Source organism: Camarhynchus parvulus, chromosome 2 (genome assembly GCF_901933205.1).
Source record: "Camarhynchus parvulus chromosome 2, STF_HiC, whole genome shotgun sequence".
NCBI lineage: Eukaryota > Metazoa > Chordata > Aves > Passeriformes > Thraupidae > Camarhynchus > Camarhynchus parvulus.
The window spans coordinates 112,363,134-112,390,998 of record NC_044572.1 but is presented as its reverse complement, the minus strand read 5'-3'; the positions used below and the strand labels follow the sequence as shown (position 1 = coordinate 112,390,998).

The following is a 27,865-nucleotide window of genomic DNA, read 5'->3' as shown; positions in this document are numbered from 1 at the left end:
GCGCTGCCTGCCTCCCGCGGCCGGCGCTCGACGCGCGCTGCCTGGCGCCGCCCGGGCCGCCGCCGCCATGGCCACGGAGGACGAGATCATCCGCATCGCCAAGAAGATGGACAAGATGGTGCAGAAGAAGAACGCGGTGAGCGCCGGGACGGGACGGGGCGGGAGGCGGATCGGCGGCGGCGCCGCGGACCCCTGCGCGGCCCCGGCCGGCGCCGCGCTCCCTCTTCCCCGCGGGCGCGGGGCCTGTCCCTTCCCGCCGCCGCGTTCCCCGTGCTGCCCGGCGGCCTCGGCGCTTCCCTCGCCGTCCCGCGGGGCCGCGGCGCCTCCCCCGGCCCCGCCAGAGGAGGGGGCACGGCAGCCGGTCCTGCTCCCCCGCGGGGCGGCCCCGCCGCCCTCACTGCAGCGCCTTGGGCCGAGAGGAGGTTCCCGCCCGGGCACCGGCCCTGGCTGGGAGCGGCTGCGCCCTCGCTTCCTGCTCGCTGGAACTGCGGTGCTGGCCTTGGCGGGGAAAGGAAACCTGTCACCCCCTGGAACCCTGCGGAGATGGCCCCCTGTGCATAGGGTGTTGTCGCTTTTAGGCGTGAGAGCTGGAGTTTTAGGTGGGATGTAAAAACTAAGATGTGCGTGAAGAGCCCAAACGCAGCTGCGGCAGGGCCAGAGTTAAGTGGGTAAACTTCACAAACAGATGAAGAATGTGAGCCTTTTTTCTTCCTTTTTTTTTTTCTCTTTCTGTTTAACCTGCAACACTTCTAATTCTGTTTATTAATGTGGAGAATAACTTGTGCCTCAGTACGGATGAAGAATATAGCTAGGCATAGCTGTATTGTTACTCATTGGCGTAGCTCAAGTGTTATTGTCATGTATGCCCTTCATGAAGAACTGAGGTAACATATGGTGTTTATACGGAGCCTGCAAATACATCAAAGTAAGTAAAATCAGAGTGTAGAGCAACAACCAGATAAATGACCCTGGTTATACACAAAATAGCATGCAAGTAAGTTGTTAACTCTGTTTACTATTTCTTTATCAGGTGGGCACATTGTTATTCTCTGGAAATTTGTGCTTGTATATGTGATTGTTGTTCTTCCTGCAAGACACTATTATATATGTAAAGTTAAGAGGTTTTTTTTCTGTATGTTATAATAGTGCATTAAAAGCTTAGTAACAGTAATAGTTCAGAACTCAACACTGTGCAATTCCACTTTATAGAAGTAGTTTTGTTATTGCTTAATACTGGAGAGTATAAAGAGCATTATTAATAATATTTGCGTATATATAGAAATACTGACTGTATTAAACCAAGGAGATTTGTTTAGTTCAGAGTACAAACAAATTCATTATGAGTACACACAAGCCATGCTTCAATCTGTGAAGTTCCATAATATGGCATGGTTTAGCTCAGATATATTTGAACTCTCAAATGATACATTGTGGCAGCAAGACCCTTGTCTAGGGGAAAGAATGTTTTATGACTGGCATTTATTAATTCCGTTATTTTTCCCTCTTTGTTTTTAATTCTATTCTCCATGCGTTTAAGCACAAAAGCATTTGCCTTCTCACTTTCTCTAAAACTGAAATAGTAGCTCTTTCCTACAAGGTGTTGAAAGGGTGAAGACTTACTGCCTGAAATGCTTAAATATCATGGTCACGGGACTGATAAAGGGCAGCCAGCTCCATTTTATTTGTAAAACTTCTGATAACAGAAAGAAAAAGAGAGCTCTCAGGTAGCATGGGAATGACTGTTGTTCCTGGGAGCAGCCATACCAGGGATGCTGCAGGTGACCACAGGGTATTTCTCTGTGATCTGAGAGGCTTAGGAGTTGGGATAAAATTCCTAACAGCAGCTGGGAACATGTATTCACTCTCTGGCATGTGTAACACTATTAACTCTCAGAGCTCTGGGGAGCGCTGCGGTGACTTCCTTGGGGTCATTGTCGGTGTGACGTGGCTGAACACAGCTGGCACAGCTGGGCCGGGCTGTACCTGGCCGGAGCCAAAGCTGGAGCTTAGTGTTCGCCTCTCTCCAGCTGTGAGAGCCAGGAGTGAGAGCGAGAGAGTACCAGAGACCTTGGGCTTTTGTGCTGTGTTGAAACCGAGCTCCTTCAGTCAGGCTCCTTACTACACACAAGTGGCTCCTTTGTTCGGCTCATGTTTTCTCAATGAGCTGCCACTGTGGCCAGGAGTGGAGATCTGACAGTTTGTCCAAGGCACGTGTGTGTGGCATGATAAAAACCCTTAGCCGCATCAAAGGAGAGGATGTACTTTAGTATTCAAACCAGGAGATGTCTCTGTGTTTTTCTAAGTCTTTGTCATTTACAAGGTATTTCTTTATTGCACAAAGTGATTTCCTACCTAATTCTGCTCTGCAGTTAAAATGCTAACTTTAGCAAAATTATTAAGGTAGTCTCTATGAAGAGGTACTTTATTGTCTCACAAAGATGAAGAATTGACAAATGCATTCTTACACAAGTACCCACTGAATAGTGATACTCTTAATAGCCTCTTGTGTTCCTTTCTCCATTTTTACTCATCAAGAACAGGTATTTGATCTGTGTCTTTGAATGAGAATGATTTGATGAGACACATTAATAATAAAAGAAAGAAAAAAAATCTTTGACACTTGCTCTTTCTGAAGCTGTCAAGAGTCAGATGACAAGAAATGTTTGATCTCTCATACAAAAGGTGACTCTGGCTTGTGGCAAAGCACTCTGTGACATGTCTTTTGATGAGTTAAAAGGGCAGGCCATGCAGACACTCTTTCTGAGTCAGACTCTTGGTGATTTGCCTTGACTAAGGATTTAATTGCAGCTGTGCAGATTTCATAACTATTTTAGTGAAATGATATGTGCAGTTCTTTTGTTTTGAAGGAGGAGATAATATGATTTAGTATTTAATGCGCTGTGCCATACACATTTCTGCTGCTGCTTCAAATTGAAATAGATACTACTCCTCCTTCAGAACTGTGATTGGATTAAAACCTGTAGTGCCTTCCTTTGAGCTTCTGTTGTATGTAAGTACACCTTTCTTTCATTAAGCTGCTTAATGAATAGCTATTAAAACTAAGGCTGCACCCATGGATTAAAAAAAATCAAGAATGCTTGAGTAAATTTAGAGAAGAAAATAAAATCGTCTGTGTTATTAAATGTATACTCCTTTAAGTAGAACAAAATTATGACTGGATAGCTCTGCTGTCTTCAAAAATGTGCTTCATTTTCTATTGCCTGAAGCTCAGCTTTTAAAATATGACTATAGAATACCATTTTGTGCTGTTGTGGTCTGACCAACTGAAAGAAGCTGAGAGGAGTAATCTACTGAGTCTGTATGTAATCTACTGAGTCTGTATGAAGCTGACTTCTGTTAAGTGACAAGGTAAATTGAAAGCCAGCCAGCTTAGGAGAATGGGACATAGCCTTTCATTTTCTATAAAATTACAGAAATGCCTTTAAAAGAGGTTTTATAACAACAGTCTTAATGACTGGGGGGTTTTTGACCACAGAAGTCTTACATTAGGAGAAAAGTAATTACAAGTTATGCTGTGCAACTTTCCACACTAGTTTTAAGATACAGAGAGCATTTGACTTTATGCTAAGAAAAGTGATTATGAAAAGCTGTTTATTTGGTACAAGTTTAAAACCAATTTAAATTTAATTTTAAAGCATCTAATTCTTGGTGCACAGTATAATTGATTAGAGAAGTGAAGGCTTAGAAAGGATTAGTGCATTATCAATTTTGGTAATTTGGTAGAGAAACCAGCATAAAAGGTAGATAACATCTGTTAACCTGTTGTTTTTTGGTTGGGTTTGGCTTTTTTGTTTTTTGTTTGTGTGTTTTTTTTTTTTTTGTTCTTGTTCATTTGTGGGATTTTTTGCAGGGTGTTTTTGTTTGTTTGCTTGGTTTTTTGTTTGTTTTCTGTTTTGTTTTATTTTAAAATTTGTTGCATGTCAATCTGCATGTCAACCTGCTATATATCAAGTTGCTAGTATTGGAAAACATTTACTCTGGGAATAATAAATTTGTTTTCACATGTGCAGTTGGGAAGGGATATAGCAGACAAAGGAATTTTGACTAGGCTGTATTTCTAAGATGAGATAAAGAGAATGCTACTTTGCATTACAGTGTTACTTTCATATTGAATTTGCAGACTATAATCAGCTGTGTTAATTTTAAAATTACATGCTGTGTACAGTGTGCTAATAACTTAATTAGTTTGGAGGTAAGTTTTATTGGATTATATTTTTTAAAATGGCACATTGACTTCTGTCATGAGTTTTGTTTTGGCTAGGAAAATTTTCTTGAATTTGATTTTGTTTTGTAGCAGTGAAGATAATTAATTTGCTTTATTTGGATCTGGGTTTGCACAGAAGAAACCACGCTTATGGCTGTTGAGAGAAAGATATGGTTTAGCATGCCAACTCAATTTAGCACCTGAAAACATTGTGACATTTCTCAGTCTTGCATCATGCCGCTAAAATTCTGTGGTTGAGACTGGAGAAGTTTTGTATAACATGAATAAAACTTAAATGGAACTTTTACTATCATAGCAAAATACTAAAACTTTAGCTTTATATGTTAATTGAATTTATGTGAGGTGGGATTTCGTGAAATGTGTGGGTTTGGAGGTTTCTTTGGGTCAGAAGTGTTTGAAAAACAAAGGTTGTAGCCAACATTTGAAGGTATCCAAAGCTGAGGGTTTTCAAATGTGACACCAAAGTTCCACTTCCATCTTTCTCAACCTCCTGGTGGCTATTTTATCTTTAGTGGTTAAAGTGTAAGACTGCAGTTGTAGCAGAATATTTTAAGTTTCCTTGCAACAGGTGTTACAATAGAAGTTGATTAGGGAGAATTTGAAAAGCAAGCAAAATGCAAAATAAAATAGGATGAGTGAAGAGGTAAAGAAAGAAAAGGGAATCAAATTCCACAGATTTACAAATGCAAATTTTGTGGGATTTATTTCCAAACCTTATGAATTTTAAAAAAAAAAAAAGGTAATGAACTGAGCCTGAGTGAACTGAAGGGCCTCTTGGATGCGCAGGCAGTTGTTGCCTCCCTTCTGTTCATAGCTTCCAGGTTCAGCACCACGTGCACTTGAATAACAGCCAGATCATCTCAGCCTTTGGGAGGTTTGTGTGGGCTGACAGCCCATGTGCACAGCCAGAAGTGGATGGTGCAGAGCTTTGCTGAAGTAGAGTTGGTAAATCATCAAGGTTGGAGAGGTTAGAGAATTACAGAGCCCACATTTATGCAAACTTTTTTAAAGTTGGGCCTGTATTGCTAAAGAATGAATTGTTAAAGTGGCTGGGTATAGACTTTGTTAACATCTAATAGTGCAATCTCTGAACTTGATTCATCTATCTAGAAAGCTGCTTACACAGAAGTAGTTAGTACCTTTCTAACAGTCTTAGCAGGGGAAAAAGAAAAACCCACGATGTGTGGCTTTACCACATCACCACAAATACAGTTAGGAATGATGTCTGTGTATGTTTTACATATATATATGTGCATTATTGATGGACTGGGCAGAGCTTCTCAACTCCAAGTTCTTGTGCTAAAACTGATGTGGTTGTTCTGAACTGAAAATTTCTGCTGTTGTCTGGATTGTTTCTGATGCTGAAGCAAAACACCCTCGAAGATGTGTGTTGGTTAAGTAGTAATTGACAGAATGCTTTGATTGTTATTTGAGTTACATGGCATAAAACTCCCCTAATCTTTGAGTGAATACTTTGATTTCCAAGTTAAGGCCTGTTAATGCTTAGAGTTTGTGAAGTGTAATATTCCTTATTCTAGTTCTGTGGATAAATTGAGAACTGGCAGCTTGAACACAGTGCCCTGAAGGCAGATAAGATTATATTGTTGATATTTTATTTGGAGTTCCTGATTGCTACTAAGTTGACTTCTTATTTTCTTTCTTTTTTTAGGCTGGAGCTCTTGATTTGTTGAAGGAGCTTAAGAATATTCCCATGACCCTTGAGTTACTACAGGTATGATTTTCTTATTGTTGTTGTGTTGCAAATGTTAACTCCCTAATGAAGAAGGTGGAGCCAGCAGATTTGAAAGGGGGTTACACTATTTAAATAGATTCCTAAGTCCAAAGTCCTTGGAAGCATCAGTTTTGTTACTTGGTAATCTAGTCTCACTTCACCTGATGTAGCACACTTATCTTAAGTATTTTCTTCCAGCAAACTCTTAAAGTTTATGTTTCTGATTAAGTTGAGAGTTATGAATTTTGTCATGGACGAGGGAGAAGAGCTGCTTACAAATTTACCAGACATAGAATCTTACATTTTCACTCTAATGCAAATGAGGTGTTGTTTCCTTCCTCTTGAAGGAGAATGCAACTGATTATATCTGATACCATCTTTTCTTATGTAGTTAGTTATGGTTTTGCCTTGTAAGTGAGGAGAAACATGTTTGATACTTTTTAGGCAAGTTGTATTTACACACACTCCATGTCCCCTCCTCCCTCGTTCTGAGTAATGTATTTCTTAAGGTAATTATACTCCTCTTTTACTGTCCTGGGCTGGAGTGATGGAGTGGTACAGTCCCTCCCACTTGCATGGATGCTCTCACTAATGCTGCTTAGATTTATATCTTTAACAATATTTCATATATTATTTGTAAATTCTTTAAAAAAATAACCTTAGTCAACTTTCCTTACATGACAAGTTTCAGAGCATGTAATGTAATTCATCAATGAACAGCTTTTGTTCCAAACTAGCCAGATATTCCCTGTCTGTGAAAATTTTAAAATTTCAGTTAAATCTGAGACCTGATTTGCTGTAGTAGCCACTTAAATTGGAGGAGACTGAAAAGTAACTTTTTTCTAGGGGGCAATTAATGATCACAGATAAAGAATTAGCTATAAAGTTCAAATTTTAAAGTTGTCAGAAGTGATAACATTTTTGATTCATGGGTCCTATATACTTGCAGAATGTACTTAGTAAGTTATTATTAATACTATTTCTGACAGTAAATAGGATTTTTAAGGTGTCACTTCTATGCATGAAGGCTGGTACAACTCTGATGCTTTGTCCCGTATGTTCAACCTTCTTCTTTAAAAAGAAAACAAACTCAAACTCCCCCCAGAAAAAATACCCCTCACAAAACAAGAACAAAACCCTGAAAACCCTTCTGGTTAACCTGATTTTTTGGAGTTTCTTTGTGCAGGTCTTAATGCAAATTATATCTTGCATTAAGTATAATAACATTATTTTGCCTTTGGAGTTAAAAATTTCTCTGCAATAGCTCTGGAATTTCAAGTACTTTGGGATACTCTTGCATAGTGCATTGTCTGTACCTTAGTTAGGAAGCTTTTCATGAATATCTGTTGCTGTATTCAAAACAGTTCCCCTGCATGAGATTGCATTTAGCAACATATTTGGACTCTGTCCTGGTTTAGAGCAAATTTGGGAGAGTCCCCAAAGGAGCTCTGGTAGGAAAGTAAATTCAATCGGCCCCTCCCCCTCACTGGTCCGGGAGAAAATACCTCCTTGGAGAAAAGTGGAAAAAAACTGTTTATTAAACAATAGAACGTAAACAATATTAAACAGTAAAACCCCTTGCTGCTCTAAAAGAGATGACAAAATGAGAAACCTCCCGTCCCCGGGTTGCAGCCCGGCTCACTCAGTCTCTTATCAGTCCCTCTGGTGCTGGAAATTGTCACAGGCCAGGCCCGGCCCGGCCTGGTGGCCACAGGTGCAGCTGCCAGTGCTCCCCTGGGTGTTCAGTCCAGAGCAGGTTCCAAGAGGTCCAAAGAAAAGGAAAAAAAACCAGTCCAGGGAACTTCTTTGCCTCAGCCAGCTAAAACTAACTAAAAGCAAGGGAGGGGTCTCTGTCCCGCTGTCTGTGGTCCACAGACAACACAGTCCAGGAGGAATGTATGGGGGTGAGAGCACTGTCTGAAAAAACTGCGTGCTTCTTCCCTCCCCCCTCCACTCTCTGCAACAAGTCTTAAAGGTGCAAAACTTACTATTATTCAGCATAAATAAATGAGACGATTTGGGGATAAAAGCATCATATAGTCAGCCCAGGACAGACTCAAATTTACTTTTGTTTTTCCTTGAGAGTTTGATAAAATATTAAGTCTGACATAAATTTTCTTTGTTGGCCTCCCAAATTTGCTTAAGCAACAGTGGGCTCAGAGCGAGAGCTGAAATGTGAAGAAATCGTTCTCATTGCTCTGGTGGTGGATCATTAGTGTGCCAGTGTCAGGAAGGGTGATGATCATGAGATAGTGGAGGCACTGTCTTCCTCTGTGCAGATCAAGACTTCTGACAATTGTGTTTGAATTGATGAAATACAAAACAAAAGTGAAAAGCATACTTCCATACGCATTTTTAAGAAGCTTTGAAGGCTGGCTACATTGAGAAAAGCTCTGCTAGCTCTGTTATTCCTGTATAATAAAAGAAGTGATGATTTTTTGTGTAATACCTCTCCTACCTCACCCTGAAATTATGAGGTCCTCTGACGAGTTTCACAGGTATGTGCAATAGGAAGGTGCATATTAGTAGTCTGGACTTGTGCTGGTGTCTTTTGTCTTTCTTACCACATTTATTTTCACAGAAAGCTGAAGTGATTACAGGCAATAATACCACTGTGTCACGTCTGATGAGTTTTATGTAAGCAAGCTGATCCTTGCTCAGCTAGGCAGGGAGCCAGTATGCTTTCTCACACAATTTATCCCGTGGTCTGACTTGCAAATCTGTTTAGCAGCTTCAGAGCATTAAAGGCATCGTGTCCCTGGTGCTAATTGTGGTTAGTGCACAGCTAAACAGTGAGTGACACAGTCAGGCTTTATTTTCACAAACAGGTTTTACAGGAAGTTATACACACCTGTGCAGAAGTAGGCTGTGATGTGCAGCCCTTGTTAATGGCTTTAGGGCAGTTCACTGGCAAGACCTGGAAACCCAGGGGTGGTTATTCTTCAGTGGTTGGTTTGGCTCTGCTTTGGTCTGAGTGCTCAGCAGTTCTCTATCCTCATACACTTACAGTTTAAAGTTGGAAGCAGGTCTGCTTGCTTTGGTGGTTGCTCTCCCACCCCAGCTGTGTTCCTTACATTTTCATTTGTTCTGGTTTAGAGGACACCTGCTGCCCCCATGTGCTCTGCTTTGTGTTCAGTCATAGGTTACTTGTGCTCACTACTGCTCGCACCTACTGAGGGCTGCTGGCCAAAGCTTGAGTGCTTCAGGGAGGAAACAGCTGTCTTATGCTGTCTTTGACTGTCTTTACTCTGAAAGCAGATGAAAAGTGCTCTAGAATTTAAAGTGGGGAAGAATGAAAATACTGGAGTTTTTCACTTGACAATGGCAAGAGACAGGACGACTAAGGAAATTTCAAATACTGTCAACTGGTTTGTCACTAAAACATTGTAATTTTGAGAATATAACACTGATCTTTTGTGACTATCTGTGCCAGTTAGAAGGCAAAATTAGTAGATCATTACTTCCTATCTTCAGGTAGACCTGATCCGTTCTCTATAAAAGCAAACAAATGAGTTATTGTTATGTACTGCTTAAAGAAAGCTGGCAGTTCAGAAAGTTCCCATAAACTGTCCCTCTTGTGTGATCAGAAGAAGAAGTTATTCTGATTAGTTTTGAGTTTTACTTGAGTTTTTGGATTTTACTTAGCTAAGTATTTATGTTTGCGTGTTTTCCCATCACTGATGAACATAGGCTGTTGTTGTGCCCAGCTATTAATGGAGGGTTGGGTTTTTTAGTAGATACATTTTCCTCGTCCAGATGTGGTATTTTATGGATTTTCAAGGACGTGGTATTTTTTTACTGTCTGAACATATTGTTGAGATTTAAGTGTTCAAAATATCAAGAAAATGGGCAGTACCATTAATGTGGGTGAGCAGAGTCCATCTCGGAACCTTTTAGTTATAGGTGAGTAACCATCTGTTCTGTTTTCTTTAATTCAAAATGCATGTTTAGAGCTGATGCTCAGGCCTGAGGTTATTTAATGTGTACTTGGCTGAAATAGCTATGGATTATTTCAGTATGTTTCCAGTCATTTAGCACATCCATGATGCCTCAGAAAGTGTTGTTGGGTTGTAAGAAGTAATTTACAGGAACAAATCATTTCCATTTTTAGCAAGCCACAAAGATTTAAATTTTCCTTTTAAGAAGAAGGAAGTTAATGATGATCTACTGCAAAAGCAAGTAGAGTAATATATATTTAGTGAGTCCTGTAAATGGTAATGCAACAAAACTGAGCATCTTAACAGCAAATAAAAAGATTTAGTGATCAGTCAGAATACAAAAAGATAATAAAATCCTTATTTGTATTGTTAAATTCTTTTCTTCTCTTGTGAAGCTAAAAGGCTGGAAATTTTCTCCTTGTTACATGTACACATTCACCATAAATCTTCTAAAATGTTTCTGTTGAGCTCTATGTCCTCATCTTCTGAGTCTTGAAAGGTGTGAGTTGTAACTTATTCCCATATTCGCTCTGTAGGTGGCAGTAGTGGCAAAGGCTTAAAGCTTGTCACTGTCTTGGCCTTTTCAGAAATACAGGATACCTCATTCTTTAAAATCTTAAACACAGAGAGTCCTGCTTCTGTCTAAAGTCAGAACTCTCTGTGCTAATGATTCTAAACAATCTCAGTATCACCAAAATTTTTAGGTTACTGAAACATGCTTGCTCCCAGCTGGGTATTACAGCTTTTTCCGCAGCCACTAAATCTGAATTCTGAGAGTATGATGTCAATGAAGAAGTCAGCAAGCTTCTTATACTGTTGAAATATAAATACAGTCCTTAACCCTTGTGCCCACCATCACTGCCCACCCTTCCCCAATTTTTTGTCACAAAGACAGATGGTAATACTGTTGTATTTCTTTTTAAAATGTCCGTGTTGTTAAAATAATTTTTCTAAAGGCTTGCAGTATTTTGTCCTGCAAATCATAAGAAAAAAGGAAACAAACCCACCACAAAAGAAAAAGAAAAAAGATACTGTAAAAATTAATGTCAAAGTACAAATTCATATATGTTTATTTGTCTTCATGTCACTTGTGATAAAGTATATTTCTATTTCTTTTGCAGTCTACCAGAATTGGAATGTCAGTGAATGCAATACGCAAGCAAAGCACAGATGAAGAGGTTACATCTTTAGCAAAATCTCTTATCAAGTCTTGGAAGAAGCTGTTAGGTATGGCAACAGAAACATCCCTGCTCTTGCATGTTTTAACTCTGTGCAGCCTTGGTGCTCATCACTGCCGCTGCCTTGCTTTAGACATATTTGTGCTTTTGTGTGAATGTTGAAACTTCCTGTGCTGGTGTAATTGGTTTTTTACTTTTTGCCTGTCCCTAGGCCATTACTATGAGAGTGCGTGCAGAGAAACAGTTAATGTATTTTATTGGGGCTGGCAGGCAGCAGGAAATCAGCTTCTCTGATGTGATTAATTTCTGAAGTCTCATTGCCTGCAGTTGAGCTGGAGTGCCTGTACTGCAGCCCTGAGCACTAACAAACTTCTTGATTATTTTCTTCATCAAATATAATAAGTGCTCTGAAGAACTGGTGCAAAATCTCATGTGAGAGTGTGGAGGCTTTGATGTTTGGTTATGAAGAGAAATAAACATTAAAAATGTTAAAATCTGTTTGAACTTACAGTAAGTGAGAAACAGAGCTGCACTTTCTAAAACTAAAACCTTCATAATTTTAAACAGCTTACTAATTAGCAACTTAATACTTTTTGTTTAATTTCCCTTAAAGCAATTAATATGCTTAAAACCTTTCTGTTAAGGTTTTATTCAAGGGCATTTGGTAGTACTTAATATGTCTGAAAACACTTAAATCTTGGAATATGTCCAGATATTTTTGTTCATACACTGTGGTGCACTCTGTTTTGTTTCTTTGTATGTAAGCTTAGGTAAATTAAGATTTTTGAAGCTTAAAATTTTAAAATAGAAAAGAGTTTACTTAATGATTTAAATATTTACTGTTCTGTCTGGAAAACTATGCCAAATACCAGGAGAGTGTAAGTCCCCTACCATTTGAACTCAGCTTCATTTTTATCAGTTGTGAAGTGTTTTATCAGATACTTTATTACTGTCTTGTAAATGATACAGAAATACCCTGACTGTCTGTAGAAATGGACAATTTTTCAGAACCTTAAACTTTGATGCTCTAGTAAGAAACAACAGTCTCTACAGCAAACTTTTTAAAGCTACCTTAAAGACTTTTAACCTACCTACTAATAATGTTAGTTTTAGTAGTTAAAATTGGATAATACTAGACATGCTGATAAAACACCTTAAAAATCATAATGACCTTAATAATAAAAGTAAATGCATATACAGGATCTTAGTGTAGGATCTAAATAGGAAATAGTGAAAGTAATATACTTTTTATTTTTAAACTTAAATGTGGAAGTCCAACTTTATTAAATCAGTATATAAAGTGGTAAGGTATGTAAGTGGAGAAATTTACTTGCATATTAATATTAGCATCAGTTACTCTAAAGACTTCTAGAAGTAGCTGCTGGATTGAGTGATTTAGCTCTCAAGTTATTAAAAGTTATTAGTCTAAGTTTTAAAAACAAAACCCTATCAGTATTTGGTAAGAGTTAATTTTTTTCTTTGAAGTTCAAATTTTTAATCCTGCCACTTAGCTTAGACAGCATAGTAGGGGAGATACTCTCATTTCCAACAGAATTCTCACTGGGAGTGTGCTCAGATGCTGCTCTCCTTGGGGAGTGGGAGATCTGCCTGATTGTTGCAGTCCTTTGACCTAAGGATTTGCCATTTTTTTGTTGAGACACTAAAAATAATTGTCTAATTTTTTTAGTGCTAGAGTTCCTTAAGTCAGTCAAAATTGTCTTAATACGTTGTTACTTAAAGTTTACTGGTGTTTAAGTGTTCAAACATTGTGAAACTTGGGGAGTGTCACTCCTGCCTGGAGGGTTTCCATGCTGTAGTAGTCTGGGTAAGAATGTGGTGCCTGAAGGTCACAGCAGGTCAGTCTGGGTGTAGGCTGCTGTGCAAGGGAGCAGTCCTGACTTCCCTTCTGCCTCTTTGCTCCCTCCTGTGTTACAACTAGTGCTGGAGTGGCTATCCAGAAGACCAGAGCTGGGAACTGACCAGCTGGAAACAAATTGTTTTGTTCATTTCTTCTGGCTTGAAATTTCAGCTATGATTTTTTGGTCCAGCCTGTTTGCAGTTGCTGTTTCCTGCACAGGGATTGTAGCAGTAACAAACAGCTGGGGCAAGGTGGACCTTCCCCTTTTGTAGTTTGCTAGAGTCAGATTGTTTTAACACAGTTGGGAGACTCTAACTAAGGCATTTTGCATGAGATGAAGTCAAATGTGAGGAGCTGGAAAGCAAATAAGAAATATTTGGCATTTATCAGAACTGAGTATTTCTTGAGGCAGTGGGTATGTGACCTTCATTCATGTGGTATTTTTTGTTACAGAACAGATATTGTGTGTACATTATTGTGCCAGCTCTAGTATAATTGTGGTAATGCACTTACTACATAAAATCAAATGAATCCTGAAAATACAGCACTGCTTCCATTCAAAATTTGGGTAGTTAAATTTTCCTTGGTTGTAATGTAGATCTCATAATAAAGCATAGTAAGGCAAATGTTTTGCCTTTTTTATCACTGCTCAGTAACTCATTAGAACATAAAGTTTCATAACTGTGAAAGATAGGGTATAAGTATGGGTGGGAATCTTACAAAGTACTCTTATTCTGTTTTATCATTAGTTTTGACTTTCTTGGAAGAATGCGCAATACCGTATGTTGAGCTGCTTGAGAAATCAGTTTCGATTATGCTGTTTATAGTGCATGTAAAATGGTATGGAGCAAAGATGGCAGCAGAAGCGGACAGCTGTTAATCGTACCAAGCATTGTACTCAGAGCTCTGAAGTCTTTGTGAGTTATTTTTATAAATGACATTTTGAATTTAGGCAAGAATTGTTCACTGTTCAGGCTGCATGTAATGTTTCAGTTCAATGCTATCAGAATTTAGTTTTTAGGAATGCATGGGATACATGAGTACAAATCAAAGTGAGTTGTGAATCACCACATCTTTGTGGCTTGACTTGAGCCTTCCCAGGTTACCAAATGTTTTTGGAAGGGTCAGAAGCTGTGCAGCAGAGGGCTTGTGACCATCTGCAGTGACTCTCTGGGTGAGCCACAGTGCAAGGTCCCTTTCAGATACTTTCTGAAAGTTAAACTACACAGCAGAGGTGGTCACAATTTGCATAAGGAGCCAAATTCAGCTCTCAGAATAAAATGCTGCTCAGTTATAACATGGGATTTACCAGTAATGATTGTTTTGCCAAGTAGCTGAATATACAGAGTATACTGTGCGCATAATGAATCTATGCGCACTGAATATACAGAGTATGCTGTGCAGATAATGAATCTATGCAGACACTCATTTAGGTTGTCAGGAGTGTTTCTTATGTTAGAAAAGCAACAAAAATTCCTTAAGGAATATAACCCTCATAATAAATAATTGCTTGCTGATTTGAAGAGTATACAGTGAAAAAGAATGTCCAGCCCTGGAGGTGAACTTTCCTCCAGTAGCTTTATATACTGAACTGAAAATGCAGAAGCATGGCACAATATTCTGAACGTTAAGTGATAATCTGTTGCCAGTGTTGAAAACTTAAAGTGAGGCCACAAACATTTTGAAATGCCTATTTCAAAGAAGGGCATGCCTGAATAATTTTATTTTAAAAGAGTGTTTAAGTGTTAATAACACCAATCAGGCATCACAGAAGTATTTTACTAAGATTACTTTGCTCACAAAATCCTTTGTTATTTCAAACCTGGATTTGATTCTCCTGGAGCCAGCAGGTGCAGTCTAGGACTATCTTACAGGTATGTTAATGCTGTCATAAGTGTTGTTCAAGGACATGTCAAAGCCTACCGGCTTTGCTCAAAAAAAAAAAAATGTTCCTGGCAAAGCAAGTTCTTAAATTAGAGTCTAATAGCATTTACAAATATTATTTACTTTTGATAAGAAGAGTACATGTCTTTATAAGCCATCAAGCAGAATCAAGTGCAAAAACAATTTCAATAGTTTCATTTTCATATCGAGTATGAGCTGTAGAAATCACCTCTGTTGAAATGTACATTTGGAACTGTTCATGTACTGTTAGTAGGTCTGTAATTTGTTAAGCTAATAAATGGTGAGATAACAGCACACAGTGCATTATACTATATAAAAGAAAAACACATATAGTGAATAAGTCCATGTGTCATGGTCTTTTGACACTGATGATAAAAAAATCTTTAGCAAACAGTTCATAATTTTGGTGTTTATTTATGGACTTTTAGATATTCCTCCTTCCATAGCTACTACTGAAAAGAAGCTTTAACTGATCTTATCTTCATGCCTTATTACGTCTTGTAGAGGAATTGCTGACAAGTGTAGCTGCTTGTGCATCTCAAGATTATTTGGTCAGAGTCTGTAAAATGGAGCCTAAATAATTATTGCATATCAAGGTCATTGTTGAACTAATAATTATGTAATTTGATACCTGTTCTCTTATCTCTTTCCTTTAACTTATTTAAACTGAATACTCAGAAAACTTTCCAAGTTCTGGTTGTGATTCTTGAGTATGCAACACACGATATCCCGTTAAATTAAATTTTCATGTGCTTCCAGGTAATAACTAGGCCCCTTTCATTAATGTTTCTGGAATTTTTTTTACTTTAATATTTTTCTTAATTTGAAGTTAGATTTATAGATTAATAACACTTCATCTTTATATTTTCTAGTTTTTTCTTGTTTCCAGCAAATGTCTAGTGTTGGGTTGTAACAGAAAAATCTAGGAGAAAACTATTAATGGCTTCTAACATTCAGATTAATTATATTATCTGGCTGTATCTTATGCATTAAAATTTCTGGTTTGTTAACACAAACCACTGTTATGTCTTATTTGACCCTGGGGAGATTTTTCTCTGGAGAAGCTTCAAGTATCTTTCAAATTAATTGCAAGTCCCAGGTAGAAACTGCAGTACCATTGTTAAACTTTGAATGTCTTATTTCAATGACTAATAGTCTATTCTTGTTACTACCATGTTCTTTATATTTTAAAGAAGAAGTATTAATATAAATTAACTTCTCTTATAAAAAAACAAAACTTTGAGATTTTTTTATGGCTGCCTGAAGATGCAATATCTAAAACTGCGAAGTTACAGTTTTCAGTCCTAAAATTGTTGACGATTTCCACTTGTTTCTGAAGACAAATTTGGTAAGTTTGAATAGCTGTATAGAGTTGCAAAAAGGAGCTGCAGAACTTGTAGTTTGTAGTGTATAAATATTTATAATGTTCTGTAGACTTCCTGAGGTGAATCGCATTGGAATTTTTAAAGACATTTCACACAAGGGCCATTTTTTTTCCACCTTACTTTGTTAGAATTTCTGTGGTTGTTCATAGTTCCCATTAGATGTCATTCTGCCTCTATATTAGAGTCTGGTCATTGAATGTAAAATAAGCTAATTAGTAGGGACTTTTAATTTTTCAAGGATAATTTTTCTATTCCCAGAGGATGGATGAAATGCTGCCTAGCAGGCTGTTAATTGCACTCTGTCCTTTTGTCAATACAGTATTTCAGTAAAACAAGATATCCTCATTACTGTGTGAGTTTAAAATGGAAAGCATCTCTTCTAGTGCTTTCCAATTTATGGGCCATAAAGCAACTTAAACACTTAGGATAATATTAACTTTATTTTCAGCTTTTTGAAACTAGATTAAGCACAAACTCTTTAAGTGATTAAAGAAGCTGTGGTTTTGAAGACATACTTGCTAAAGATGTCCAGTTTCAGCTGCTCAAGTCTGACCTTGGTTTGAGACATCCTTGCATAGACTGCAGCTGTAGGAGGAGCTGTGCTTTTATCTATGTGCCTTGTGTACACTCTGCCCTCCATAGGGAAAGAAGCCATTGGGGTATTGGTAGGTGTTGGCAAGTGCCTGCCCTTGGTGAAATGGTGCTGGGCTAAATGGAAGCATTTGATGAAAGAGATCTGGGTGCCAGCTATACCACTGTGGTGTGTGTGCATAATAAGCAGGAGATACACAAGCTGGACCTGAATTTGAACAACTTAAGTGCCAGAAAAAAATGTGTAGGTAAATGGCTGAAGCACAGCTCCTGCTTTGCAGGACTTGAGCTGTACCCCAAGATACCTGTTTGATCTACTGGTTTGTCTTAAAAACTCTGACAAAAATGACATGTACTTAAAACATTATGAAGTTAAATAAGATTGTATGCATATTTGGAACATCTTTAAAGATTATATCATGTAATCAGTTGTTGCCATAGAGAGAGTGAGTATGCATGTTAAAAATGGGAGTTGTTTTCTTTCTCTTAGTGCACTTCAGTTGTCATAGCAGAGAACTCATGTGATCCATTCAGTTCACTCTTGTTTGCTTTCTTAGTGAAATTATTTTTATAAACAGAAGTTGTTAAATTGGTCTCTTTATTAGATGTTTTTAATAGCATTTTCAGCTTATTAAAGATGATCACCGAGTGCATCATCTGTGTTTAATTATCTTTTTTTTCCTAAATGAAATTTCTCGTGATGGGTGAGCTCTTGAAGGCTGGAGAAGTATCTTCTTGTGCTTTTCTGGTTTCTGTACTATTTTGTGTGCATCTCCTTATAGGTGCAGCTGGAGACAGGATAGTAGATTGGTGCCTGATCCGATCCAGTACTGCTGTCTCTGGTCTCCTTTTATGATCTTTTTTTTAACGAAGTGGTATTTCTTTGGGTAAATTCCTTAACTCATAGGTTAAGGAAAGGATCAAAATCATCTTCAATTTATTGTTCCTATAAAAATAAAGCCAGTACAGTTATTTTCTGCTTTATAAAAATAAAATTAAAAAGCTTGATGTTTGAAGAGACCCAGATTTGTGTTATGTACAACCAAGTTCCTCTGAGAAGAACAGGGATGGGGGTTCCTCTGGAAATAAGGACACTTTTAGATGCTTAAACAAGGATTTACATGCTTAGTTCAGGATATCTTTGTTGGCAAGACTGAGCCTTAACAGATTTCCCTCCTTTTCTGGTCATGTTTTTAATTAATTTTAAAGTTTGTAATATATGCTTATTCCAGTAATACAGTCTACGAATTTAGAAGTGTAATAGCAGCTTTATAAGGGCTTGGAAAGAGGAATTCACGAAATCTGTCAATCAGTGATGCCAATCTCACTAGGCTTTCTCTGTAGGCAGTAGTGAGCCACTCTTTCTAGAGAACAAATCAAAGCAGGTACTCAATTTAGCCACTCTGAAATCGTCTTTACAATGGAAGGGTGTATGCATTTTTGCTGTGCTAGAGTTAAATGTTGTGATTGTTCTTTTCTATAAAGACTTTTGTCCTTATTCTTTATAAAATCGTAGTGAAACATAACCTGTATGGGAATGGCAGATTCAAATATATTTAAATACTGAGGCAAGTAATTTGAGAGCTATCACAGAATATACTATCTGTGTGTCTGGAAAACTCCTTTGAAAATATGAAAGTGACTTTATATTTTGCCAACTATGGTCTCTTCTACAATATAATTAAAAAGAAAGGCATGTATGTAGTAGGAACTTAAGTATATAAAGCATGGAAGACAAATTCCAGAGATTTGATACAATACCTGGGAAGTTACTGTCTACCTAATGCAGGAGTGTTGGAAAAAATAAATCATAAAAGTCTATGTTTCCATCATGTCTTCACTGCCAGTTTAAGCAGATGCTGGACTTGACTCGGAGCGTCTGTTGTCATGTTTTCCATTTCTTGCATTGGGAGGGTGTTGGGAAGTGGAAGGCTGTACTGCAAGAGAAGGTCAAAGCAGAGAGTGGGAGATGATAGCATTTCTAACTGATTCAGGAAAAATCATGATATTTTATCACTGCTTTAAATCAGTTACTATTTCTGGGTAGAAGAGAGTTTCTCATGTTTTGTATTTCCAGATGGACCTTCAACTGATAAAGATTCTGAAGAAAAGAAGAAGGAGCCTGCATCTTCCTCACAAAACAGCCCTGATGCCAGAGAAGAAAGGTGCTTAATTCTTAATAGCTGTGCAAATAATCTCACTCAGTATAAATTAATATTAAACTATTTGGTCTGAATTGGTAATATTAGAGACAGCTGCCGTGTTCTTTTCTGAAAGATAGAGTTGTACAAGAAACAGTGTGTTGTTGGGGAAGTAAACTGTGCTACTCTTGACATGAAAAAAACCCAGCAAACATAGGTCAAGATATGGCCAGACAAGTTTTGTTTATTCATCTGTTGGTTCTGTCAAATACTCTGTCCTCTCTCGGTACTAGCACCCAGCTTTGAGAATTGTAAAACAACTTTCTCTGCTTTGTGGTAATTGCATATGCTTCTTCTGTGTGTTAGCTTTTAAGTTTAATAAACAGTCTGCACTTTTTTTGGTAAACACAGAGTATGTTACCAGAAAAAGAAGCCTGCATTAATGTCACTGCAGGAGCTAAAGAACATTTACAAAAGAGTATTTGCAAGCCCATTTCTTCTATACATTTCTGACTTCGGTGATCTTTTTTCAGCAGCCATTTTAAAATTGAAGTTTAACCTCTAACTGTATGTCCAGATGGAAGATGAAAACTTGGTTTACAGTTTGCAAAACTACATAAATTGTGGGGGGTTTTTTGTGACCATGGCACCCCTTCAGTACAGTAAGCAGATTTAATGCAAGGCATGCAGAGTGAATGTTGGTGTGATGTGTCGTCACTGTTTCTTAAAGTAAAGGTCTGTGGGAGGATAAAAGATTTCATGTTAATGTAAAGAACTGAGAATTAAAGCTTATGTGCCATATAATGGAGTGAAATACCTGCTGTGTCTCTACTGTGTGAAATACCCTATTGAATAGTCTAAAGGCACTTTAAAAATTGTACTGACTGTAGAGCTATAAATAATTTTTTAAAAGGTGGCTTGTGTTCTTATTTTGGAATACCATCAAATGGATGTAGCAAAAGACCCGTATTTTGCCCAGGAACAAAGTTATTTGAAGGGGTAAAAAACATTAATATTGGTTTTCATTTTGCCTTTTTTTAGCAGTTCAAGTAGCAATTCCAGCAGCAGGAAGGAGGAGGGTAGTGCTCCCTCAAATTCTTTCATCCCTTCTTTTCCCCGGGCTCCAAGCACTTCAGACTCTGTACGAGTGAAATGTAGAGAAATGCTCTCTGCAGCTCTCAGAACAGGAGGTGAGCTTTGTAGACTATATTTTCAAGTTTAACTATTTCCTTCCTCTCTGTTTCTGTCTTTCCCACTTTACTTTTTCTCCTACCCTGTAGGGAAGAATAAACCCTGTTTGCATCCATTTGTGTTTGTAGACCCATAAACCAGTTCACCCGAGGTGCAAGTAATGAGTAACTTTGATGGCATGGGGATGTTTCAAAATGCATTTTTGTTGCTGCTAATTCAGGACATTTTGTGACTCAGTTCATCTGATACATTGCCAACAGGGGATCTTGTTTTCAGGAATGTTATTGCCTCCTTAATGCTTCATTTGAATCTTTTTGTAGAGGCTGTTATTTTTTTTTTGTCTCAGTCTTTTTGATGGAGAGGGTGTGACTACATGCAAGACTGCCTTACACCAGAGGTCCTGGGAACCTTCAGATTTTAGTTTTTGAAAGCTGTCTTTCTATTTTGATTTGTTCTTGACATTTCATTAAGATAGCTTGCAATAATAGAGTCTTGCATTGCTCTTAACCTCATGCCTTTTGGGTATCTGTAAATTCCTTGACTGTTCTGTGATTTTTTCTTTTTATCTCTCATATACACTCGGGTGTCTTTAAACTGACAAATTGAATGATTTGCTAGATAAGGAGCAAACAGAAAGCTGGACTTTTCAGAATTACCTGATTTTTTTCTGGTGCATCCTTATCTTTGTCAAAATTATGACCCAGCTCCTATTTCTCTGTTCTTAGATTAGTGTAACTTGGCCCAGTGTAAGTAGACTTCTGAATCATCTGTGCTTACTCTCTTCACTCTTTTATTCTTTCTTTTGATTCATATAATTCAGGTATAGACAATAAGCAACGTTGACTAAAGACCATGAATTAGTGATCATCTGGATATATAGTTCATAGACTTCTTTTGGGACTAGGCAGTCACATACAGCATCTTAGTATTCATAATTCTATGTAGTCTGCATTTTAAATAGTTTTTTAAAAATCTTTTTTGCTGTGTTGCTTTCTACAGCACATCTAAACTGATGATCCATGAGTTTAAAAAATAAGGTTATTTTATTATTTTATGACCTTTGGTATGAGATCAAAGGACAAATGATGTTTGGGTTACTCACTGAAATATACCCATGTTGAAATGAGGCAAACATTATATGCAATTTGTTTTTAAGCTGTCTTGGAAAGATAGATGTCTTTGTGGGGAAGCATTTTGGTCAGAAACAGTAAACAGTTATCTTGAGACATTTTAGTTCAAGTGTTTTACTTCCTTCAAGACTGCTGTGATCTATTTCTTCTAATTTATGTCTTTTGTGACACATCTCTGCTTTGCATTAAAAAAAAAAATCTAATAAGATTGTTTGTTATTTAATTACCATGTTTCTAATGAAATCTTTCTCTTCCATGCATGCAAAATGTTTATTTGCTTATTCTTGTATTGTATGGACTAAAACAATTGATTAAACACAATATAAAATGTTTCCCTTTTATAATAGTTTGTTCTATGCACAGGCTGTGGAGATGGGAGAGATGCCAAGCCCATTGAAATATTTTAGATTTTTCTGTATAACAATGGTTTTTGTTTCTATTTGTGCTTGCAGCTAGGTATCAGAAGTTTTTTGATTTTTAAATGTTTTTGACTCTTTTAAACTTCTGTTCTCCTTCTTTTGCTTACTTGTGTTCTTCCAAGTAATAAATTTTGAAAGGTTAAGTATGTAGTAAATTAAAATTACATATACAGCAAGAAGACTCACTGCAAGTGTTTTATAATTTGCTGAGTTTCAGCATTCTGGAACTGTAGGGATCTCAGGAATATAGAACACAGAGTGTCAGGTTGCTAATATTTTATAATTTGTTTTCCTCAGATGATTACATTGCTATTGGTGCTGATGAAGAGGAGCTGGGTTCTCAAATTGAAGAAGATATCCTTTGTTGTATATGTGTGCTCTAGAGCAGGAGTGTTTTTGAAAAACACAGTAATTTTCAAACTAATTAACTTGATCTATATATTGAGTGTTTTTATATTTCATATAAAACAAAAATGGTAACTGTGTTCAACACATCAGTACATAAATTTAGTGTTTAAAAAATCAGCCCAACCTAAATGATTTGCCTTAAAATACGTAGGAATGCATGTAGGTGAGTGTGTGTGGGTTCTTTTCAGCTCAATACGTTTTCCTTGTAGCGCAATATTATATCTTACTGAAGCATTCTTACATAAAATGCTGGGCTCTTCTATGCTATTTTAAAATCTTTTCTTGTGAGTAGTCTTAATAATTTTCTAGTGTCTTTATTTAATTTTCTACAAGTTTATTTCTAAATGAATTCACAGTTCTCAAAAGGGTGGTTCTGGTACCAGTGTTTGAATTGTTCCAGAACAGAGGTCTGTGCTTCTTTTTTTAACAAAAAAATTTGTGTGAATGAGCTGTCATTGTTTGAATATTTCATTCAGAAATTAATTAATTCTCAGGATGAGATCAAGAAACTGGACATAAAGTTATGGGTGACTTTTCACAATTACAGTTGAGGTCCTACTACCCAAAAATTCGTATTTCATTGACTCTGTGCTAAACTATGATTAGGCTTCAGAAGGTTGTGAATTCTGCTGTGTTGAACAGGAAAGTAGCTGTTGGTTGGGGTGGGGGGAGGACTTGATGGACAGTGGAGAAATGCATTGGTTTAGAGCTTGCCCCCCAAAATGAATCCTTTCTAATGCTCTGTTTTACTCTATTTTATTTATCCATGTTTTGTTCCTTAAATCCAAAGCACCTATTTTTCAAGAATTAAAAAACACTGATATGAAATACAAAAATAGGGTACGAAGTAGGATAGCAAATCTCAAGGATGCGAAGAACCCTAACCTAAGGAAAAATGTATTATGTGGAAACATTCCTCCTGACAAATTTGCTAAAATGACGGCAGAGGTAAGTAAAGCACAGGTCTTGGACTTATGTCCTGGCCTGTATTTATTAGCCTTAAAAGTAATTTGTGTAAGCTGGCATACTTCTGAATGACTGTGGCTTTTTTGTGGCTTGCAGAATCTGAATTACAGGGCTGTGTTGGGGTAGAGGGCATGAAAGTGTCTTTACAAGTCAAAATAGATCTAGAAATTCAAATGAAAAATGAGATTTTATGTGAGAGAAAAGTGAAAGCACATCTTCTTGACATCTGTTTTCAGTTCTGTAGTTCTGCTTCTATGTGTTAGATTCTGCCCCATCACATGAAATATAAAAGAGTGTCTTCGAGACTGAGAGAAATTAGTTATGGTCAACTAATGAAAATTGTGACTAACTTTATTCCAAAAGAAAGTTGTGCTGGGCTTTTTGTTTTTTTTTTTTTACTATAGCTTTACATAAAGGTTAGGGCAAACAGAGGCTGGTGAAAGAATGTGTAAAAAAAGCAAATTGTACCTTCAATATGTATTTTGATTTTCTTTGTCCTACATATTTATGTACGTATGCACAAACATATGTTTTGTCCTGTCCACCATACATTCTTTGTTTGATTAATGTTTTGGATTGAAGTGTCAAATGGCTAAAACCCCCTTAGTGTTAAGATCACTTCTTAACAGTAGTGAAAGAGCATTGATACAAGATTTTCATTCCACATGGGTTGGTGAATAAAATTGTATTGAACAAAAATGTAACAAATTGGTTTTGCTGTGCACACTTGATTACTAGACCTTGTGGAGATCTTGTGCACTAAAACTATTTTAAAGGAAAAAGAAAATAGATGATTCTGAACGCTTTGGTTAGTGTTTAGAAACGAAGTTAATATGATTTCTGGTGACATATGGTAAATTATGGCTGTACTGTATTTATCAGTACAAGTAGAGGAGTCAAAAAAATGGAAATTTTTTCCTGTAATAAATGTTACATAGGTCAATGAAATAATTATCCAAGGATCTAACCTAGGTAGATCATCTTTTTTGCCTCTTTGGAGGACTTCTAAGTCCTCTACCCTGCCTCGCTTACATTTCTGAATTTTAGAAGTGTATTGGCATAGAAATGTTTCTAGATGCTTGATGTTGTAACTTGTACTTTTTTTTTTCTATCTGTGTTAAAAAGAGAACATTTTTAACTTCTTGTAGCTTCTGTGCTGTGAAATAGCCCAGCTTAAGTCTTGTAAAATCAAAAATGTGTAGAATTACATTGCGCTTCAACAGAGTTGTTGTTCATGGATTCTAAATAAAAAAATTGTATTGCCTCACACAGTGGTAACTTGTTTTGAAGCTAAAACTCTCTAGTAAACTCTGTCTGATCTTTGTCCTTTATAGGAAATGGCAAGTGATGAGCTGAAAGAAATGCGCAAAAATCTAACCAAAGAAGCTATCAGAGAGCACCAGATGGCTAAAACAGGAGGTACCCAAACTGATCTGTTTACATGTGGCAAGTGCAAAAAGAAGAACTGTACATACACCCAGGTGCGTGGTTATTCCAATTCTTGGTTTTCCTTTTTCAAACCTTAAATCCTATATAAAGATTGTCCGAGAAAAAGAAATGGAATTGCAAAATGAACTTCCAGCAAAATGTTGACAAATTACAAAACGTGAAGGTAGCTGGATCTACTTAGTTGTGCTTATGTAAAGCAAGTTTGTTGTATTTATTTGCCAAAAATTTTGTGTAGATCCAAGCTGAGTGTCTGTATAGACTGAAACTTGAGTTTCTTTGCAATGCTGAATTCTTGATAATTCTTAATGCATCATATTCATAAGGGTTTTATGTGGAGGAGAGATACTGTTTTTAATGTGTTCTGTGTAAGCTTATTTTTACAGATGGACTAAATAGCAGAAAATGATATATATATATGTATATCCACATGTATATTTATATATATATTTAATGTACCATTTGACTAACACCAGACCCTGATTTGCAGTCATTCCTACAAGCACAGAAAAGGTGTTTAATTGACTTAACTGTGCTTCAGGGAATGTAATTTTCATCATAGGATCAGTTGCATTTATATTTTGTACTGTTTATCAGGTGCTTTAAATAGCAAGTTGTTTTTCGGTCATAAGACTTTTAAGCCTTTGCATTGGTAAATGTATGTGAAGCTGTACTGGCCACTGTACTTTTAGTGCAAAATCTTCTAGAAATACATGCACAGTTTCAGTGCAGAAATTGGTATTTTAGTGCTACTAAATCTCTCAAAATCCCAAGTTTATCGTGGCTTTATAGCAAGGCAAAAAGCCCAGTTTCAGTTGATACATAAAGTTAACTTGTATTTTTATGCAAATTTGTTTCCTTAATGTTAAACTTTATTTTAAACAGTTACATTGAACACACACTAACGAAAATTGACGATACTAATTTTCCTTTTCCGTTCTGGCTCTTGCCTTTGCCAAAGGTTCAAACCCGCAGTGCTGATGAACCCATGACAACGTTTGTTGTCTGTAATGAATGTGGAAACAGATGGAAGGTAAGACTGTTAGACTGCTCTGCATATCTGATAGCAGGCAGCCAGCCTCTGTGCTTAATTTGGGTTTACAGTAAATGTGACAAACCACTTTCTGTTGACTTTTGGTTACTTCTTAACCCATTAATGATATTACATGTTGAGATTGCAAAGTAGCTTTAAATTAGAAATATATTTTTGACTGAAGGTGTGAGATCTCTCAAGAAGGTGGCAGAGGGGGAGGGAAGTCAGGACTTAGTCCTTGCGACATTTAGTTACAATACTGCTTTGCCATACGACGTGGTGACGAGCTAGTCACTCTGTTTTCTCTTTCTTCACCCAAAGTTCTTTTAACTGGTTTTAATCTCTGCTTTGGTGAGTGTAACAGGCCTATTTTAGACCTTTTGTTGTTACTGTTTCTTCTGTTTTTTTGCTATTCTGAAAAGAAGAATATAGAAAAGAGAGATGACTGCTGCTGTATTCCTGTGCCAAGATAAGTGTAGGGCAGTGATAACTTGATTGAATCTTTTTTTTAAGTTTGGGAAACAGGAATTTATAAAGCTTCTGAGAAACACTGGTAGTTCAATAAAACAGAGAAAGACTGAAATGAAGGGCTTGTAAAATTTACAGTTTAAGATGTGATCACATGCCATAGGAAGCATGATAACCTGATTCTGTTATTTTTCTATGTTAAGAATGCTGCAGCTCTGCAGGGCCGTGCCATGGTGTATGTTAAGATTTCCACATAAAAAATATTTTATGTATCTTGGTTTACATAGCTTATTGCTGAATATTGTTCGTATATAACCTCTGAGATATCTAAATAATATATATAAAGCTTAGAAATCATTTCATGGAATTGTTTGCAGTAACTGGAAAAGTGTATTTGTCCTTAAAACCTTATGTAAGGTAGCAGTTACAGAAGTGTCTGTATACAGATGCCTGAAGGAATGGTTAAAATATAAGCAAGTGCTTTAATTAGTAATTTCCATGTCCTAAGTATGGTGTTGTATTTCTGTTTCTTCTTGCAGAGGTTTAGAGCTAAGATGTATAAAGATCTCATAAAGCATTATTTTCTTTTGACAGTTCTGTTAGAAGAAGAAATTGTCAAGACTTCTGGACCAGTATGAACAAGGATTTTGTAATTAGCTTTAAAAACTAGACTAAGTATCTAGCTTCCTGCAAATGAGAGGGTTTTTTTGGTTTTTCTTTTCTTTTTATTTCAAAGCAGCATACATGCCTCAATTTAGCCTTTGTTTTGACACAACCATCATTTCCTTAAATGCCTTCCTATAGCTGGTAGTCAGTAGGGCCAGGTTGCTCAATTGTATGGTGAATTTTAAAATATTTTTTCATTTTTATAAGTAAGTTGACATTAAACTTTTACCAGTTAAACATTTTGGTAATTGTCTTGTTTTTTTCTAACTATGTGAATAATGTACTGTATTTTTTGTGGTCTGAAATATACACGCTCCTCCTGTGTATATTTTGCCTCTCCACATTTGCTCGGTTGTAAGAATGAAATTTGTTTCTCTCTGCTCTGTTCACTTTTCTGTGCAAGCAGAAAAGGTATATAAGTTCCTCATAACATTAAAGTCAGTTGTTAACTAATACACAATTTAATTAACTCTCTAGTTTGTGTGCTCTTTCTGGACTAGGACTAAATTTGCAGTCATGGGGTTTGAATATTTGTTAGTGGATATGATGACCTCTTTTGCAGTGGTTGGTTAAGCTTGTTTATGTAACCAGCTTTGATCAATGCAATATATTTTATTGCCCAAAGCATGTATTTTACCTTCTATCAGCAGGCATTATTTCTAAGAATGTCCTAAAATAGTGGTTAAATCTGATTTGAGTGTTAAGTCTTGCTTAATGTGCTTCACAACCAACTTGGGCTTAGACCTTGTAAATAAGCAAAGGCATTGTGTTGTAGGCTATCCTAATAACACCAGCTAAGCAATTCATTACATTAAACTGGCTGGGGAGGTAATACTATACTCCCTTCATTTAAATGGCATTGATTTTGTTAATGAAATGATTTTTTTGAGATGTAGGCTATCTGGTGTCCGTCACAGACCTGCAAGTGGGAATAAATTATTAAAATTATGATCTTTCCCATATGAGAAATTATATAAATGCTGCATTTTTAGAGTTTGCTTTTTAGCAGTGCATGTTTAGAAATATTTACAAATGTGTTTTCAAGGAAAAACATGACAATATCTTTAGAAGAGATTAAATTCATTAAATCTAATTTTATATTACTTAATTTATTAGAGTTTGGGGCTGAGGAGGTCTATTTTGGCACTGTATAAATTATTCCTG

General features: G+C 36.9%; 1 protein-coding gene across 1 annotated transcript; it reads left to right on the top strand.

Moving 5' to 3' along the window:
- TCEA1 (transcription elongation factor A1) lies at nucleotides 1-27,166 on the top strand. The gene is made up of 10 exons (XM_030968688.1): nucleotides 1-136; nucleotides 5,916-5,978; nucleotides 11,038-11,143; nucleotides 18,911-18,998; nucleotides 20,016-20,164; nucleotides 22,012-22,068; nucleotides 22,916-23,070; nucleotides 24,423-24,569; nucleotides 25,496-25,567; nucleotides 26,630-27,166. Exons 1-10 carry the CDS (start codon nucleotides 68-70, stop codon nucleotides 26,636-26,638), a joined length of 915 nt encoding a protein of 304 aa, XP_030824548.1. The 5' UTR covers nucleotides 1-67; the 3' UTR covers nucleotides 26,639-27,166.
- The last annotated feature ends 699 nt before the right edge of the window (nucleotides 27,167-27,865 follow it).

Bases quoted from the DNA above. Each gene is read 5' to 3' on its own strand.
- TCEA1 (XM_030968688.1), top strand. From the start codon at position 68: ATGGCCACGGAGGACGAGATCATCCGCATCGCCAAGAAGATGGACAAG. The intron at 23,071-24,422 runs GTAAGTAAAGCA...TGTCCTTTATAG, and splicing joins TTGCTAAAATGACGGCAGAG to GAAATGGCAAGTGATGAGCT. The intron at 24,570-25,495 runs GTGCGTGGTTAT...CCTTTGCCAAAG, and splicing joins AGAACTGTACATACACCCAG to GTTCAAACCCGCAGTGCTGA.